The sequence below is a fragment of the Oryx dammah genome, unplaced genomic scaffold, assembly GCF_014754425.2.
Source record: "Oryx dammah isolate SB20612 unplaced genomic scaffold, SCBI_Odam_1.1 HiC_scaffold_27, whole genome shotgun sequence".
NCBI lineage: Eukaryota > Metazoa > Chordata > Mammalia > Artiodactyla > Bovidae > Oryx > Oryx dammah.
Window position 1 is genome coordinate 109,142,768 of NW_024070211.1, and position 19,088 is coordinate 109,161,855.

General features: G+C 36.6%; 1 protein-coding gene and 1 long non-coding RNA gene across 2 annotated transcripts; one reads left to right on the forward strand and one right to left on the reverse strand.

The window, feature by feature from the left end:
- Positions 1-41: 41 nt before the first annotated feature.
- Positions 42-2,825, reverse strand: LOC120854896. The gene is made up of 2 exons (XR_005719101.1): positions 1,815-2,825; positions 42-356 (listed from the first exon to the last, which is right to left on the reverse strand). It is a non-coding gene; the product is annotated as an uncharacterized LOC120854896 (long non-coding RNA).
- On the forward strand, positions 2,181-17,259 carry KLHL41 (kelch like family member 41). The gene is made up of 6 exons (XM_040229282.1): positions 2,181-3,378; positions 6,800-6,957; positions 7,081-7,188; positions 9,953-10,138; positions 13,057-13,203; positions 15,965-17,259. The coding sequence occupies exons 1-6, from the start codon at positions 2,269-2,271 to the stop codon at positions 16,074-16,076; spliced, it is 1,821 nt and encodes a 606-aa protein (XP_040085216.1). The 5' UTR covers positions 2,181-2,268; the 3' UTR covers positions 16,077-17,259.
- The last annotated feature ends 1,829 nt before the right edge of the window (positions 17,260-19,088 follow it).

Genomic DNA, 19,088 nt, shown 5'->3' on the forward strand with positions numbered 1-19,088 from the left:
TTTCTTGGTCAAGTAAGATTTGGTGACTTCTCTGGCATCACTTTTTTTTTTTTTTTGCTATTGCTTCAGTATAAAGAAATGTTGTAAGGAACTTTTGTCAAAACATTAAAATTAAACAAAGGAGCCCTATTTCTCTAGAGTGAAAAAACTGAGTGTGTAAAATCATTTAAGATAATGCAACTGTATGCACAACCATAGACATGTAAAAGTGCTAACCTGAGTGTCTCTAGAGAAGGGAATGGCGAGCCACTCCAGTATTCTTGCCTGGAGAATTCCATGACAAAGAAGCCTGGCGGGTTACAGTTCATGGGGTCACAAAGAGTCGGACGCGACTGAGCAACACACATACACACAACCTGGGTTTAATAAAAATCAATAAACAAAAGCTATTAATTGGTTCTATATTTAAATAGGAAAGGATTTTTAAGGGATGGAGTTATAATAACCTATATTAGGGGGAAAGTGTGCTTGAAAAATGTATACAGATCACAAAATGCAGCTCGGAATATTATTTCAATAGTTTTTCAAGCAAAACAGACTATAAAGTTGCTGATTAGTAAGTAATAATCTTAAATGTCATATTATGGTGCTTGCATCTGACTCATTAATCTTTTCAAATGTTAGGTGTTACGTGTAGAGAGAAATGAGTCATTTATTGTTTAAACAAGAGAGCAGCTGTTAGTTTTTTCTAGTGTGTTAAAACCTTTAGTGGCATCTATAAATGGAAAAAGAGTCAACGAACTCTTCTCTCAGCTGTTGTTTTAGCAGCTGACAGTACCATTGACTTCACCGTGATGTAAAATAAGAGGAAAAAACCTTTACTCATGGATGGAGACCTTGAAATTTAAAAATACATATTTCCCTAATCTAAGGACATTCATTCATTCATTTGACAAATGTTTATGGAGCACTCATGAGGTCATGTGGCTATAGCATTGAACAAAACAAACCTCCCCAAATCCCTGTGTTTATGGAGCTTATGTTCTTTTCAGCATGTTTAAGAATACCAGTCTTTGAAAGTACAGTATATTTACAGCCCGACTGAGTTTTTTATAATGTGATAACATAATTTTATAATAAAATATTTCATGAAGAAGTATATGATGCTATTTGTATATAAACAAAGGATCAGTTTTTTTTAAGTCATGCCTTCTACATCCCATACTTAATATGGTGTGTTCTATTATAGTCAACAACTTATATTCTAGTTGTATATTCATTTTTTTTTTCATGTATAAAGCCTGTTTTTCAAATAATACCAGGGATGTAGCACTTTGTCCTGATTTTGCTGCGGTTCTGTTGATTACATTGTTCCGATAGGGTTACATCTGTTCCATTTTTTAAATTTTTATTTAATGAAAGATCAACACTTAAAACTGCAGAATATCTTTATTAATCATAGTATATATGTTGTGGGATTTTTCTTTCCCTAATGTCAAATTTTAACTTTTTTCTTGGTTTTATTATCATTGTTTGCCACATCAAATCCTTTGCAGAGCAAGGCAGAGTGTGAACGAGTAATATCATAATTTAATCAATACTAATTATAGTTTTTCCACTTAAGAATAATGATAATTTAGGATATCTTATAAAGTTAGCAGTTTCTTTCCATTTAATTTAGTCATGAACTGGGGGGGGGGGGTGTATTATTCTTTTAAAGGTTTTTTCCAAAAAAATAATCTGCCTAAGTAGCAGTCTTTAAGTTTCCTACTTCTCAAAGAATATTATATATCCTGCTGTTTTAAGTAGAAAGTAAACATTTATAACAGTTACTGGAAAGAGGATCTTGCTTATGAGTATTCAAATGAACTCACCTCATATTCTTGACCTTTGCATCATTAATTCAGATAGCCAAGTAGCTTGCCACTAGACGAGTTTTAGCAGACTGACTCATTTTTATGATTCAGTTTTCTGTTAGTTCAATGAACATTTTCTTGTGGTATCCTTTATTAGCCTATCTTCTAATGCTTTATGTATTTTAAAGCTTTCCACTTCATTTAAATCTCTCGTTTCTTAGCTGTTTCCTTAGTGATTAAAAGTTCCAGTTGTTCCTTTCAATCTCTGACAGCTGCAAGAGCAACTCTTCTTCCAAACTAGCTCTCCTACATTCCCGTTGTTAGCATTGGTTTCTATATTTAGCTGGTGGGATTAAATTGCAAAGGCTTCAAGCTGGGCAGAGCACACTGATCTGCCTTTTTACTGCTAGACCTGTGTGCTGTGAGGAGCTAAGGCCTTAGTGTCCCCTTCCTTACCCAGGTTACTCACAAAATGGATTCCCAGCGGGAACTTGCAGAGGAACTGCGGCTTTACCAATCCACCCTTCTTCAGGATGGTCTAAAAGATCTCCTGGATGAGAAAAAATTCATCGATTGCACCCTAAAAGCAGGTGACAAAAGTCTTCCTTGCCACAGATTGATTTTGTCAGCTTGTAGTCCTTACTTCCGTGAGTATTTTTTATCTGAAATTGATGAGGCGAAAAAAAAGGAGGTAGTACTAGACAATGTGGATCCTGCTATTCTGGATTTAATCATTAAGTACCTATACTCTGCCAGTATTGATCTCAATGACGGAAACGTGCAAGATATTTTTGCATTGGCCAGCCGCTTTCAGATCCCCTCCGTGTTCACTGTCTGCGTTTCTTATCTTCAGAAAAGACTTGCTCCTGGTAACTGTCTAGCTATTCTAAGATTAGGACTTCTTCTTGACTGCCCGAGACTTGCCATCTCTGCCCGTGAATTTGTGTCTGATCGCTTTGTACAGATTTGTAAGGAAGAGGACTTCATGCAACTGTCTCCGCAGGAGCTGATCTCAGTCATTTCCAATGACAGCCTAAATGTAGAAAAGGAAGAAGCAGTATTTGAGGCAGTGATGAAATGGGTGCGAACAGACAAAGAAAATAGGGTTAAAAACCTTAGCGAAGTGTTTGATTGTATTCGTTTTCGCCTTATGACAGAAAAATATTTTAAAGATCATGTTGAAAAAGATGATATAATTAAAAGCAACCCAGAACTCCAGAAAAAAATCAAAGTTCTCAAAGATGCCTTTGCAGGCAAACTCCCAGAACCTAGCAAAAACACAGAGAAGGCTGGGGCTGGTGAGGTGAATGGTGATGTTGGCGATGAAGATTTACTTCCTGGTTACCTGAATGATATTCCCAGGCATGGAATGTTTGTCAAGGACCTCATCCTCTTGGTTAATGACACAGCTGCTGTGGCTTACGATCCCACGGAAAACGAATGCTACCTTACGGCGCTGGCTGAGCAGATCCCCAGAAATCATTCCAGCATCGTTACCCAACAAAATCAGGTGTATGTGGTAGGAGGGCTGTATGTGGATGAAGAAAATAAAGCTCAGCCCCTACAGTCCTACTTCTTCCAGGTAAGAAAGGCTATCTTCACATATGCAGAGACATAAGGGAAGGATGTTAGTCACCATCTGGTTAGCTGATTGTGAATTACTTAGGCTCCTTGTACTGTATTCTATCAATACTTGACATCCTATTCCAATCCCTTGCATTTTCATTAGAGTACTGACAAATATTTAGATCAGTTAGCTGCTTGTTCATATTTGATAAACACTTTCATGAAGAATGAGGTTCTAATTCATGTACAAGTGATGGCTCATGATTTTCCTTATGCTCTTTTACCTAAAATGTCATCTTTATAGTTGATTGTGACTCTAATCCTTTAAAGTCCAGTATTTTAGTAAAAACAAAATTCAATCTTGTATCCTCTTTCTGAAAAATAGGTATTTTCCAAAAATCAAAGTACTCTACAAAAAGTTATAGTTGATCAGATTTTCTACCTTTTTCCAAGTTTGCTTGACTTGAAATTCTCAGAGGTAGCATTTCATCTCTTATTTGTGGTTTACTGCCTAAAATACAATTATATTGAAAATGAAAAGAACTTGTATAAGTATTTTACATGCTTTGGATTACCTTTGAGGAAATACTGTCTATACAAACGTCACTAGTTTGAATCGATTAATTGTATTTAGAAATTTTTATTTATAATAAATGATCAAATTTCTTTGGATCAGAGTTGTACTTAGACATTATTGCAACTTAATCTGTTTTATGAAACCATAGAAGTTTCCAAGAAGAGAGATCCTCCTAAACAAACTCTCTATAGTTTGTTTGAAAGGAATTAGTTTCATGTTACCAACACATTATACTTTACCAGTTTATGAAGGAATCAGTGACTTTATCTTTAATACCAATACCAGTACTTTGTAGCTTACAGATAGTTCAAAAGGGTTTGTTTAGGTCATGGCTACTCATGGCCTGTAGGTTATGGGCCTTGAATTCGAAAGGCCAAAGATAAGTAAGTATAGAATGTCACACCACAGTCACTGAGCGATTTCAAATTGTGTGACATACCGAGCATTTATAAAACACACTCTTTAACCATCTTCTACTAATCTCAAAAAAATATAATACATTCAGTCATGCTTCTTAATTTTCCAAATTCCATTAAAGGATGTTAACTATGAAATATAAAAATAACAATAAAAGCTGTAATCATAAGTATTTGAATGTGGGCCAGAAAACTTCCTAAGGGCTAGTTTTAAATTCAGATAAATTTCAGAAAGGGTAAATTCAATTGAAAAGACAATAATATATCTAGGAAGTAAAAATGACATTAAAATACAAATAACCTGGAAATCAGATCCAAAGAATACTTCTAGCTTTATCTTTAGTCCCTTCTACCCTATCGCTACCCTTGCTTTTATTGACATAGCCTCACATTTCTGGTTCAGGAAGCATGCTTGATGTTCCTTATAGCTACAAAAACAGTTATTCAAAGTTGAAAAGGTCAACTCCCTATTATTTCCTATGCCTTGCTCCTTTAAAAGGCACAAATAGTGAGACAAGGATAAAATAGTGAGCCAGGATAAAAACACCTGTGAAAGAGGATTATGACTCACAAGAAAATGTGTGAGAATTTCAGGTTTTGTATTTTCTGCTTTGTCACCTCTGTTTAAAATGTATTAAGTCAGGATTCATATGACCTTTGATTGTATACTAGAATTAGATTATGGTAATTTTTTTTACCTAGATAAGAGAGGGTGTTTTCCCATAGAATTAACAGTTTCATCAAATCTTTGAACAGCGCCACATCTTAAGTATTCTGAGTCCAAACTCTAATTTTAGGGATGAGAAAACTGAAGCCAGAGAGGTTAAATAGCTTGACAACTCATCTGTAAAAACACCTGGCAAGCAGTCTACTGTAGGAAGTGCCCTATTGGGGGTAGTATGGGAAGGCAGACAGTATTGGGTAGTGTGGGCAGTAAACCTTCTGATTTGGGATTATGATGGCTGCTGCTCCCATTAAAAAAAAGAAAAAAAAAAAAACTATGAATTTATATAGTTTGCATCGAGTATCACTTAAAAGCTCTGTGGGCTTGGGCAAATTGTTTAACCTTTCTGTGCCTGTTTTCTCCTCTCTAAATCAGAGATAACAAATGAGAGGACTAAATTAGATTACCTGCATAAAGCACCTAGTATGAAGCCTATCACAGAGTAAAAATTCCTTTGTTGTTTAGTCACTCAGTCATGTCCGACTCTTCTGTGACCCTGTGAACTGTAGCCCACCAGGCGCCTCTGTCCATGGCATTTCTCAGGCAAGAATACTGGAGTGGGTTGCCATTTCCTTCTCCAAGGAATCTTCCTGACCAGGGATTGAACCCACATCTCCTACACTGGCAGATGGATTCTTTGCCAGTGAGCCGCCAGGGAATCCCCAAAAGTCGATAATTGTCATTATTATTGCTTCTATACGACCTACTGGTTTCTTGATAAAGGACTTTTTTTCAAAGTCCTTACATTAGTGATCACCATCTGGATATACCACAGACTTGAATATCTGCATCTGTTCTTGGTATGCAGTTATTCTGGTTTTTTTCTTTTCTTCTGCTACATAGAAATAGCACTAGAGAGAACAACAATCTCTGACTGCACTCCCTCAGAAAGCAGCTTTCTTATATGCCTTGGTGTCCTAAAATGCAAAGTGGAAAATCTGAAAATTATCAATAGTTAGTGCTAAAGCTGATGCCAGCCATATGAGAATCAATCACATATCCCAGAGCATGCTCTTAGAGGCTGTCTTAGGCTCGCAGAATTCGCAATAGCAAAAACAAGCAGAATTCCTTTCTAATTTAAATCAGAAAGAGGGAGTGGGAGGGAAGGAAAAGAGCATTTTAAACCACTCCCGCCAAAACCTGGGAGGTTATAGGCTGTAACACCTGCCTGTATCTAAAGTAATAAAGTGAAGCATGGAGAACTTAAAAATGTTTAAGGAAAGAAGAAAAGATAATATCTAACATCCCAGTTGTCTGTGAACTGAGCGACAGGTCCAGCTGTCCTGGGCACCAGCTTGGAGCATGTTAAATATAGCTTGCGGGGGTCACTCACATACTGTGACCCTCCCTACAGTGACAGTCTATTTCCCCAATGTCCTCAAAGTATTGATTCCTTGTTCAACCTGAACAAGGTAATGTGGGAAGAAAGTTTGACAAGAAATCTCACAGTTCTAACTAAACTCTAGTGACTCTATTTTATTCTCGCTTTCCTTTTCCCAAGTTCTCCAGGTTTGAGTATTTTTAGCTATTTTGGTAGGCTGTATAGATTTTCTCATTTTTCCTGGTAATTCAAAGGTAAAATATGATCCTTTCTGAGTTATAGTTTTAAATTTATGAGATCTTCTACTATCTCAATCAATTCTAAACAACAAAGTATAGCATATTTTTTGGTACACCTATAACAAGCTTCACAATTCCTCATATATTTTTTTTCTTTCAGCTTGATAATGTAGCATCTGAGTGGGTTGGACTCCCACCTCTGCCTTCAGCTAGGTGTCTCTTCGGTCTGGGAGAGATAGATGACAAAATCTATGTAGTTGCAGGCAAAGACCTTCAAACAGAGGCTTCTCTGGATACAGTATTATGCTATGATCCTGTGTAAGTTGGCATGATATTTTCATTTCCTAAGCATTCAGGTATATGAGTGTCTATAAAAAAATCATAATTTTAGAACCTGAAATTTACTGAAAGCATATAAATTCTATCATCTTCTGATTTTAGGGCAGCCAAATGGAATGAAGTTAAAAAGCTTCCTATCAAAGTCTATGGCCATAGTGTGATTTCACATAAGGGGATGATATATTGCCTTGGAGGAAAGACAGATGATAAGTAAGTACCCTAAAATCTTATGGTTTATATCCAGGTGATTTTTTATTACAAGGGTTCCTTTCTGTTTATACTGGAATGATACTTGTTTCTCACCTATAACATTTTGGAAGTAAAATTTTAAAATAAAGTTTTGAAATGTTATTGGAGGATATTAATAATGACTTATGAAGGAAAACTGTATAAAATTATTAAACTGCTGAAGTCAGTTTGTATATGCCCAATATATTGCTAGGAATGAGCATAATAGCTCCATCATAAGCTTTCTTACAATGGAAAAGCAGCATTTAGGAGCATAATCAAGTCTTTTATTTGGCTAATTTATAATTATATTTTACTACATTAAAACCCGCGGACTTTTTATGGATTTAGCCATAAGTATTGATAGATAAAAATTAAGCATATCTCTTTAATATAGCATTTAAAATATAGCTACTAAAACAATAGTGTATAAAAAAATCATGGATTTTGTACTTTACATTCCTAAGAGAGTATTTAGATAGTTGAGTTTGAAACTGAAAAGCAGGCTGAAAAGCAGGCAGCTCTTTCCTCATCAATGTTTCACATATTTATTCCTGGACAAATGATATTCAAAATATTTAACAACTGGTCACAAACAGGCACTGATCAAACAGAAGAAATATACCTGAAATAGTAGCACCCAGTCTCTTAGGAGAAAAAGAGGATATAACTTGATTTTTAGGTACTTCTCAAGGGGTAGGTAATTAGGAAAGAGATCTTATGGAAGAAGTGAGTTCAGAGTGCTCCAGAAGTCTGTTAAGCCAGTAGCCTGTTTGATAAAATGATGATTTTTGATTTCAATAATGATAACAAATTTACTGCCCCTGAAAACTCTGCCTAATTTGGTTTGTATCACTTGCCCAGGTTAAAGGTTGTCCAGTCCTGGAAAGGAAGCTAGAATTAAGAATTTAAGGACTATTCTCTGTCTGTTTTTCCATTGCTGCCCTGCAAATAAATTCATCAGTACCATCTTTCTAGATTCCATATATATGCATCGGAATATGATATTTATATTTCTCTTTCTGACTTACTTCACTCTGTATAATAGGCTCTAGGTTTTGCAGGGCAGCAATGGAGAAACAGACATAGAGAACAGACCTATGGACACTGGGTAGGGGGAAGGAAGAAGAGCATGAGATGTATGGAGAGAGTAACATGGAAAGTTACAATACCATATATAAAATAGAGAGTCAATAAGAATTTGCTGTATGACTCAGGGAACTCAAACAGGGGTTCTGTGACAATCTAGAAGGGTGGAATGGGGAGGGAGATGGGAAGGAAGTCCAGGAGGAAGGGGACATAGGTGTACCTATGGCTGATTCTTATTGGTATTTGACAAAAAACAACAAAATTCTGTAAAGCAGTTATCCTTTAATTAAAAAATAAATAAAGTGGCAAAAAAAAAAGCAGGAAAGGAGAGTAAAATATGGAAATGGGCTAGAATTAAAGAACTCTATATTCTAGAGTTAAACATTAATGGTTATGATTCAATTAAAATACTATATATTATAGAATATGTGATTTTAAAAAGCAATGAGTTTTTATATAATCTATATTCAATGATAACATATTCTGAAATCTTGATATCCTCCTTAATGCCAGATATTCCCATTAAATAAACATTTAAAGGAAGGCCATATTATAAACACACTCAGTGCCTAAATCTTATTTGGGGCATTTTTCCTCAGTAAATGGAATGGAAAATCTGTGTTAAGCAGTGTTTTGACTTTGGAAACATAGTGACCCTGCCAAATAATTTAAATTGTTTCCTGCAAGTAGTATTAGTAACTAGGAAATTGATATGTCAGTAAGAAGCATATGGTCTTGTCAGTAATATATTCATCTTGAGAATATGATTAACCAAGACAACATTGCTTGACAAATGCCAGAGACAAGAACTTTGAAATGAGTCATTATCTAAAAGCAAGCACTGAAATATACTGGTTTTTGCCACTGAATGGAGTTTTAAGATAATACTCATAGTCATATATTACAGGAAATGCTTCTACTCCAGAAATCTGGTCTTTTATAAAACCAGTGAAAAAAAAAGTTGAGGTTTTGTTTTGTTGCTCTTTGCTTTACCAGATATATCCAGTTAATTGTTACTTGAAATTCAAACTCCCATCAGTAAATTATGGAATCATAAGAACCTAAGAAAGATAATTCAGATGGGTCCAGGTTTTTCTGGTAGCATTTAGCATGTAAAATTGTTCTTGTTACTCATCAGCTCAGATGACTAGTTGTCTAATCTTTAGTCCCAGATTTCTTAAAATGTATTGGTATATTAGTGATAGAATAAAATGTAATGAACATTGAAAATAGGTACATTCACACCTAAGTATTTTTTAAGTTAACTGATTCATTCTTAGGATATTCAGATAATGAAATGAATAAACACTTTTGTAACAGAGGCACAATAAAGGATTTATGAATTTTGTTAACTCTATTCATGTTTTCCATTTAACTTAGAAGCAGATAGGATTAAAATCTATGCTTCCTGGGCCTCTAGGCAATTGCCAGAAGTAAAGGATGCTACCTTCCAGTAGTATAATTGTTATAAAATAGTTTTTGGTTCTCATATTTATTATTGTCCTTTGCTTGGTGACATATGTTCAGATTAAGAATTTTTCTGATCCTTACTATATTACATATTTCAAATGAGAACCAAAGCTAAGTGATTAGTCAAGTTGTTTTTTTCAAAAAAGGAAAATTCTTAAAGGACCATTTTGTTGTGTTTTGTTTACAGAAAATGTACAAACAGAGTATTTATCTACAACCCCAAAAAAGGAGATTGGAAAGATTTGGCTCCAATGAAAATCCCTCGCTCCATGTTTGGAGTGGCAGTCCATAAAGGCAAAATTGTGATTGCTGGAGGTGTCACTGAAGATGGTCTTTCAGCTTCAGTTGAAGCTTTTGACCTCAACACCAATAAGTAAGCTGTTACCTCTTACTATGGAATATGAATCACTGTATGCTTCAATTTCTAATTTGGACAAGGGGAGAGGAGGGCAGGGAGGCAGGGACTGAAGAGGAAGTATCTCTGTCTGTGTTTCTTTTGGTGTTATAGGTATGAAACACCTAACATTTTGATGCATTATGTGTGTTTGTAATTTGGAATACATGACCCTCAAGTTAATGTTGGAATAATCAATTTGCCCTCACTTGTTATTAATTTTGTGAATTTAGCCTTGCAAAGGTAAAACTTCTAAATAATTACATACACAATAGTGGATATACATCTCTCTATAAAGTTATTTGATTTGAAATGTGTAGTTTCTTTAAATATTAAAAGACCCCCACTTAGTTTGTGATATTTGTAAAGGATGAATGCTTCAGATGTTTGATTCTTTTGTGTTCTTTATAATTTTCTTTTTTTTTTCACTTTTAAGATTGTATTGGCTTAAAGTTAATGTGAAGATACAGGACAGATATTCTTTATATAGAATTAGTCCTTTTCAAGTTTTTGAGCTCATATATCTAGATGAGTATATAGTTTTTATGCTCCTAGTTTAGCAATAAAGAAAAAATTAGAACACTATTATTACTTTTTTAAGGAACCAAGTATGCCTGATTACAAAATAGACTTCCAGTTCAGTTCAGTTCAGTCGCTCAGTCATGTCCGACTCTTTGTAACCCCATGGATTGCAGCACTCCAGGCCTCCCTGTCCATCACCAACTCCCACAGTCTACTCAACCTCACGTCCATTGAGTCGGTGATGCCATCCAACCATCTCATCTTCTGTCGTCCCCTTTTACCCCCACCTTCAATCTTTCCCAGCATTAGGGCCTTTTCAAATGAGTCAGCTCTTCATCCCAGGTGGCCAAAGTATTGGAGTTTCAGCTTCAACATCAGTTCTTCCAGTGAATACTCAGGACTGATCTCCTTTAGGATGGACTGATTTGATCTCCTTGCAGTCCAAGGGACTCTCAAGAGTCTTCTCCTAACTACAGTTCAAAATAGACTTTCAGTTCAGTTCAGTTGCTCAGTCGTGTCCGACTCTTTGCGACCCGATGAATCGCAGCACTCCAGGCCTCCCTGTCCATCACCAACTCCCAGAGTTCGCTCAGACTCAGGTCCATCGAGTCAGTGATGCCATCCAGCCATCTCATCCTCTGTCGTTCCTTCTCCTCCTGCCCCAAATCACTCCCAGCATCAGAGTCTTTTCCAATGAGTCAACTCTTCGCATGAGGTGGCCAAAGTACTGGAGTTTCAGCTTTAGCATCATTCCTTCCAAAGAACACCCAGGGCTCATCTCCTTCAGAATGGTTGGATCTCCTTGCAGTCCAAGGGACTCTCAAGAGTCTTCTCCAACACCGCAGTTCAAAAGCATCAATTCTTCAGCGCTCAGCCTTCTTCATAGACTTTAATCTATAAATTACAAGGAAGTTTTATGTAATTTGATTTTTATGATCATTAAAAATCATGTTTTTGAAGACTATATGGGTAAACACCCATAAGAAGTTAAAGCAGCAACACATAAAACTGTAAATACTCTATATTATTAGTTTTGTACATATGTATGCTGCTGCTGCTGCTGCTGCTAAGTCGCTTCAGTCGACTCTGTGTGACCCCATAGACGGCAGCCCACCAGGCTCCCCCGTCCCTGGGATTCTCCAGGCAAGGACACTGGAGTGGGTTGCCATTTCCTTCTCCAATGCATGAAAGTGAAAAGTGAAAGTGAAGTCGCTCAGTCATGTCCGACCCTTAGTGACCCCATGGACTGCAAAGCCTACCAGGCTCCTCCATCCATGGGATTTTCCAGGCAAGAGTACTGGAGTGGGTTGCCATTGCCTTCTCCAGTACATATGTATAGATGGATATTTAAATTTATATGCATTTTTAAATGACAAATATAGCAAAGTTTTGCTTATGACTATATTTGAAGGATAGGATCATGGGTGATAGTTGTTTTCTTCTATAACTTGTTTCTCCAGATTTTCTACAATGTACGTATATTATTTTTTATAGTTAAACAGATGATATATTTAGAGAAAAACTATGAGACCCACTTTTAATGCCAGAGTACTGGAAGAGAGCTACCAAAATGACTGACTCATTCTAGACTCTTGATACTTCCAACTAATTTGATTGATTTTATCTTTAGTGGTCCTATTTCATACAGCCATTAACATTAAAAAGTTCCCATAAATCCTTTATTTAAAAGGATGAAGGATAAATTATTAAAAAGAAAATTTCCAACCCTAGTTTGTTAACTGTCCTCATATGTGCTCAGTCGTGTCCAGCTCTTTGTGACCCCATGGACTGTAGCCCACCATGCTCCTCTGTCCATCGAATTTTCCAGGGAAGAATACTGCAATGGGTTGCCATTTCCTCCTCCAGGGGACTCTTCCTGACCCAGGGATAGAACTTGTGTCTCCTGCATTGGCAGGTGGATTCTTTACCACTAGTGTAACTTGGGGAGCCCGAAACTATCCTTTTCACATGCTTTATTAAAAAGGGTTTGGAGATTTCTTGAGACACTATGGAGCTCAAAGATTTTTAAAATTTGTATTAGCATTCAAATGAAACCCAACAGAGTAGGGCCTAGGAACCTTAGAATTGCCCTCCCAGTACTCCACTGTTTATGGCACACAGTTTGATAACCACTGTTGAAGGTGCTAACTGATGAAGGTGAAGTATTTTGGGACTGATATATTGAGGGCCTTAAAATCGCATCTGGTTAGATCTTTCAAATAAAGGAATATTTAGATATTTTCCAGTAGCAAATTTAATCTTCTAATTTTGGATGCTACTCAAAATTTTTCACTATTAATTTTTTATAGCTATTCAGTAAATACATTTGGCATTTTTTTAAGTTTTACATTAACTATATCTTCAATGATTCCCAGGTGGGAAGTAATGACTGAATTTCCCCAAGAAAGAAGTTCCATCAGTTTGGTCAGCTTGGCTGGATCCCTGTATGCCATCGGTGGTTTTGCCATGATTCAGCTGGAATCTAAAGAATTTGCACCCACTGAAGTCAATGACATATGGAAGTAAGTTTTGTTCACTCCAGTTTTCCAAACTAAATATTAAGCCAAGTAAGACAAAACAGTTTTGAAGTACACTGGAAGCCAGACTTTCCCAAAATGTACACTACTTTTTGGTGGTAAACACTCTTTGAACCTATTGAACTTTTTCACATTGCCACTTATTTAATCAAGTACTGCTTCTAATTAGCTGTGAGCTTGGGAAAGAATTTACTGGGGCCTATATCTTAATAAATAATTAAGAGTTGGACCACTCAGCCTTTAAGCTCCCTTCTAGTTTTAAAAGTGTAGTGAATGCTCTAGGCATCCCATAGAGTAAAGCCTTCCAAACCACTTACCTTCCTTAAACAGGGTACTTTATATCCTGAGAGAACAGGGCTCTGAAGAAACATTTAACCTCCTGAGTTTTCCATGATTCATTAATTCTATTTTGAATCTAATTTAAATATGTTTCCAATTTCCAGAGTGTTCAGTTATAAAAGCTTTTTAAAAGAGAAGTGAAAAGTATTGACCTCTAAGATCTATGCTGGGCAGGTCTCCCAAGTATGACACTTACAGGTGTTACTCAATTGAACTCTTTTACAGTTAAACTTAAAATGAATATATTTATAAAGAAGGTGTGTGTGTGTGTATTTTACCATAGTTTCTAATGAAATGAATAGCATATAGAGACCAGTGTATCCAGAGGTCTTGGGAGAAGAAGTGTAACTTGTATCATAAAAGAGAGTCACATGGTAACACAGTTGAGGCAGGGCATACAGTATGTAGATGTCTAGTCACTATCAGGTCCCCGCCATGTGTGGTCTTCAGCCTAGGCATCATGCTTGCTGATCTAAGTTTATAGGAGGTAGATCTCAGTTGCCTGAGGTGAGCGTGAGTTCACGATATATTTTGTGGTTGTTCAGTCTCTAAGTCACATCCAACTCTTTGTGACTCCATGGACTGCAGCACTCCAGGCTTCCCTGTCCATCACTATCTTCCAGAATTTGCTCAGATTCATGTCCATTGAGTTGGTTATGCTAACCATCTCATCCTCTGCCATCCTTTTCTCCTCCTCCCGTTTCCCAACATCAGGGTCTTTTCAAAAGAATCATCTCTTGGTGTCAGGGTCAAAGTATTGGAGCTTCAGGTTCAGCATCAGTCCTTCCAAAGAATATTCAAGGTTGATTTCCTTTAGGGTTGAGTGGTTTGATCACCTTGCAGTCCAAGGGACTCTCAAGAGTCTTCTCCAACACCGCAGTTCAAAAGCATCAATTTTTTGGTGCTGAGCCTTGTTTATGGCCCAACTCTCGCGTCCATACATGACTACTGGAAAAACCATAGCTTTGGCTATACTCATCTAGAAACTGCCACATTTATGCTTTAGATTTGCTTGCAGATTTAAATTTATAAGTACAGCTTTGGAGGCATACCACTAAGCCTAAGAGAGAAAAATAGATAATATTTGTTCTATACCTGAACCAGTACATGCCTTATTCCTAGCAGGTGAACTGGAAGGCTCAAAGGCTGGCAGCTTAACCAAACAATTATTTTGTGCATCAGACATCATTTCCCTATGTTATTGTAACAGTAACTAGCTGTGTAGAGGGCAAGAGAAAGTGGCTATAAAAGGAAGTTAACTATTATCACTTTCCCTTCAAAAAAGAGGGAAGAAGATAAAGAAACTGGAGATCCCTAGGGAAGAAAGACTCAGCAAGAGGGTGAGATGGGTAAACACTGGAAGCGGCAGAAAAAAAGGATGAAATAATGGAGGGCTGGAAAGGTTAGGGTTTTTGAAAAACAGGGATAATAATTCTTGCTTGGAAAACAAGAATAGGCAGTGATTCTCAACTCTAACATAGGCATCAGCTAATTTTTAAATTATTTTAAATCTCATTCACTCATCACAGAATGATTTGGGGGTATTTCCTATGTGCCAAGTATTGATAGCTTCTGGAGAAGGGAAGATACTAAGTGAATAAAATACGTGTAACTTTGAGCTTGTTGAGGACATAAATATAAAAACATTAAAATAGGATGATCATTGTTATCATCAATGGATACCATACAAAGAACACCGTGAGAAATGAAGATAAAACAAACTCTGCTTCAGGAAGGTGAGAAAGGCTTCAGAGAGAAGGCAATGTTGAGGAATTTCTCATGCAGAGATGGCATTTCAGGCACCAGGCACCAGGCAAAGGAAAAGCACACAGGTCTCAAAGGGACTCAAGTTGTCTGTGTCTTCATGACCCTGAATATTCGGAGAGGGTGACCAGTTCTTACCTAAGGTCCAGTGCAAAGTCTAAGAGCAGCACTCACACAGGACAGTAAAGGGGAAGAGCGATAGTTTCTTACAGAGTGACCCCTAGTGTCAGCGCCATGCATCACACTGGTGTATGGCTACAGCTGAAATCAGAATCAAGGTGACTTAATTTTCTCTGCTCTTCCCAGTTCTTACTCTTTGCTGACCTGGATTCATGGGGACCAGCCATCTTTAGCAGTCCAGAGGTGAAGGATTAATTGCCTGTTACTTATCATCACTGGACAGTCTTTGATTCCCAGAGAAGGTTTAACTGCCTAAGCATCCAGATCAAATACTATGGCAATAATTTGGGTATATGCTCAGAGAATGCACATTTTTGGAGGAATTCAAGGGTTAGTCTAAGAGTCAGGTGCATCCTCCTCTGGGTAAGATCAAATGGGGTTTTCTCAGAGAAATATTTAATACCAGGAGATCTATAGAACTGTCTACTTTAAAACAACTTATTACATTCTTTTTCTCCATCAGGTATGAAGACGATAAAAAAGAATGGGCTGGGATGCTGAAGGAAATACGTTATGCTTCAGGAGCTAGTTGCCTAGCAACACGGTTAAATCTCTTCAAACTGTCTAAGCTATAAACAAGAAGGCGAAAAAATATAATAGATAGGGAGGTGGTCTGTTTGGATAATAGGGCCTTAATTTATTGTTTTTAAAAAGCCTATACAGAGATTCCATGTAGAAATTATCTACTGTGTTATTGTCTAAGAGATTAGCAGTGGGCATCAAAACCTCAAAGTTATTGAATTTTCAATGTAACAATCAGAGCTTAAAAAAATAATAAATATTAAATTGAACAGATTATTTCTCTTGTTAATCTGTCTCAATCAATTATAAAGGAGCTTCCTAAATTTGAGTTTATTAATCCTTTCATTTGCATTGTTAAGGTGCCTTTACACTCCTTTTTCTATTACAAATGAAGCTGGAGAATGAAATATGTACATTTACATTAAAAATTTTTTTTAAATAGCAAAAACCTTTCCTCATGCTTCAAGATATTACAAGAACCCTGTGCAATATATTAAAGATTATATGCTGTGAGAAAACTTTGGAAATGGAATAAATGGATTTCATTTGAAAGGGAAAAGTCTCTAAGCAAAAATAGTCAAATTCAAGTTGTCTTTCTTTTCTCCCCTTTCTTTTTGCAACACTGGTATATTTTTTGTGATTTAAATCAAATTTTAAAATTTTAAATTTAAAACCAGTAAATCACAGTCTTCAAGTCCTTAACTGCAGTATCTGTAGTAGAAGGGTTGGGAGGCAATCTTAGGAAAAGGATTGATTCCTTAACTGCTGGGGCAGATTTGGGGCCAGCAGGTGGTATGGAGAAAGGTGTGTATTCATTGCTTTGAGTTTTATCTATACTTAAAGAGCTACCTATTTGCAAATTTCTGATAGAAAGAAGGATGACTGTATTATTCTATTTTCTGGGATGTAAAACCCTACATTCAAATTGTTTGTTCTTAGCATACACAGTAAGATGACATCTCAGTCTGTCCAAAACCATTACATTCTACTGTCTGCAAGTCATGAACTAATCATGGCTTATGGGTCTCATGTGCTTTCACAGACATGTTTGACTTCTAGCCTTATATGTGTTATTTTCTGAGAAGCCTGACTTGGAACTGACTTGGAGTATTCCATTATTACTTGTTAAGCAACTGCATAAAAATATGAATGTTCATATTTATAAAATAAAGCTATAGCTTTATTTTCTGCATCATAAATATGGAAACATTCAATAAAATTTAGTCTTACTATGGATCTCTGAAGTATAATCTTGAGTACTTTTCTATATTGAACTGCACCCTGAGTAGACAATCAGCAAATCCCAAAGGTGGGCAACTACAGGTTATTTAGCAGATAAATTGTTAAGAAGGAGAGATGCTAATAGATTAAGAAAGACTTAAAAGCTGGGGTAGGAGGGACTTCCCTGGCAGTCCTGTGGTTAGGACTCTGCACTTCCAATGCAGGGGTCTGGGGTTCGATCCATGGTTGAGGATCTTCCTGAATGCTGCATGGTGTGGTCAAAAAAATTAAAATGCAAAAAAAGAATGTTTTTAAAGATTAGGTAGAGAAAAATAAGGTAGGGGTGGGAAATTACGATGTCTAGAGATGCAAACTTGGGTGACAGAATTATTAAGGGACAGTCTTTACTATAAGAACATGATGGTGGTGATAGAATTATTAAGGGGAAGTCTGCTATAAAAGCATGATAGTGGTTACTTTGTGGGGGAGAGTGCTGATCTATGTAGACATGAGATTAAGTTGTAAAAACAATGCTTTGGGATGATGTTCTAGAATAAATAACTGTTCTAGAATTAGGTAGTGATGTTGGTGGCATAATCTTGTGAGTACACTAAAAACTGACTATATAAAGTTGGATTTTATGGAATATATATCTCAATCAAAAAAAAGGGACACTTTTATTTATAACAACCAAAGTTATTTAGATAGAAAAACCATCAAACAGAAATATAAGGACATAAAACCATTTGCATCATGCAGCCTAGAGAAAGGGAAGTAAGAGATGTACATGAGAAGTCAGATTATGTGTAACAGTAAGTAAAAGGTACCTTAAGGGTCATTTGATCAAGATTTCCATGTATGAATATATTAATCATACAAAAACTGGGTTTTAATTTATATCCAAAGGAAACCACTTATAACCCTCATCAGCTTAATGATTTAATTCTAAAAGTTGGACAATAAGATATTTCAACCTACTTGGGGGTTTAGTTCCTATAATCATTTGCTTGGGAAATAAAACACACTCATGAATGTGGATAACAAGCCCTTAGAACAGGATTTCAGCAAACACATGAATATCATGAGGAAATTCAAAATGAGGGAGATGGGTTACAAGGAGACATTTTTCATTTGCTTCCAATTCTGGTTCTGTTTTTCAAAGGTTCTGTGAAGTTCACATTTTGGAGCTCAAATCATGCACAGTAATTGGATATTTTAAACAAGTACTTCAACTAAGCCTAAATTAAATATCAATGGACCAAAACACGTGCAGGTCACATGTTCTAAAGCTATGCTTAAGATTCAAGGCACTCTGGCTAACAACTTGTTTAGGGACAGAATGAATTTAGAGGGTCACAGAGTTGGGAGATGAAGTTTCAGATAGCCAATGACCTGCACCCCCACCAAGTAGCCTGTGGGTAGTTACAATATGGCTTTCTGCTAAGCACACATATGTAACTCTTGGAATAAGGGTTAGGGAGTTTATCACACAGTAGGCTCTTAGTAACTGTGTTATGAAATAAATATAAGACAGAAAGAAAATCATTATTCCCTCAAAATATATGGGATCAGACCAGGTCAAGATTGGCCTACTTTGGGGGCTTCCTGGTGGCTCAGTGGTAAAGAATCCACCCACCATTGTAGGAGACACAGGTTCAATCCCTGGTTTGGGAAGATCCCACATGCCACAGAGCAACTAAGCCTGTACGCCGGAACTACTGAAGGCTGCGTGCCCTAGAGCCCTAGTGCTCCACGAGAGAAGCCACGGCAATAAGAAGCCCAGGCACTGCAACTAGAGTATTCCCCTGCTCACCGCAACTAGAGAAAAGCCCTCACGGCAATGA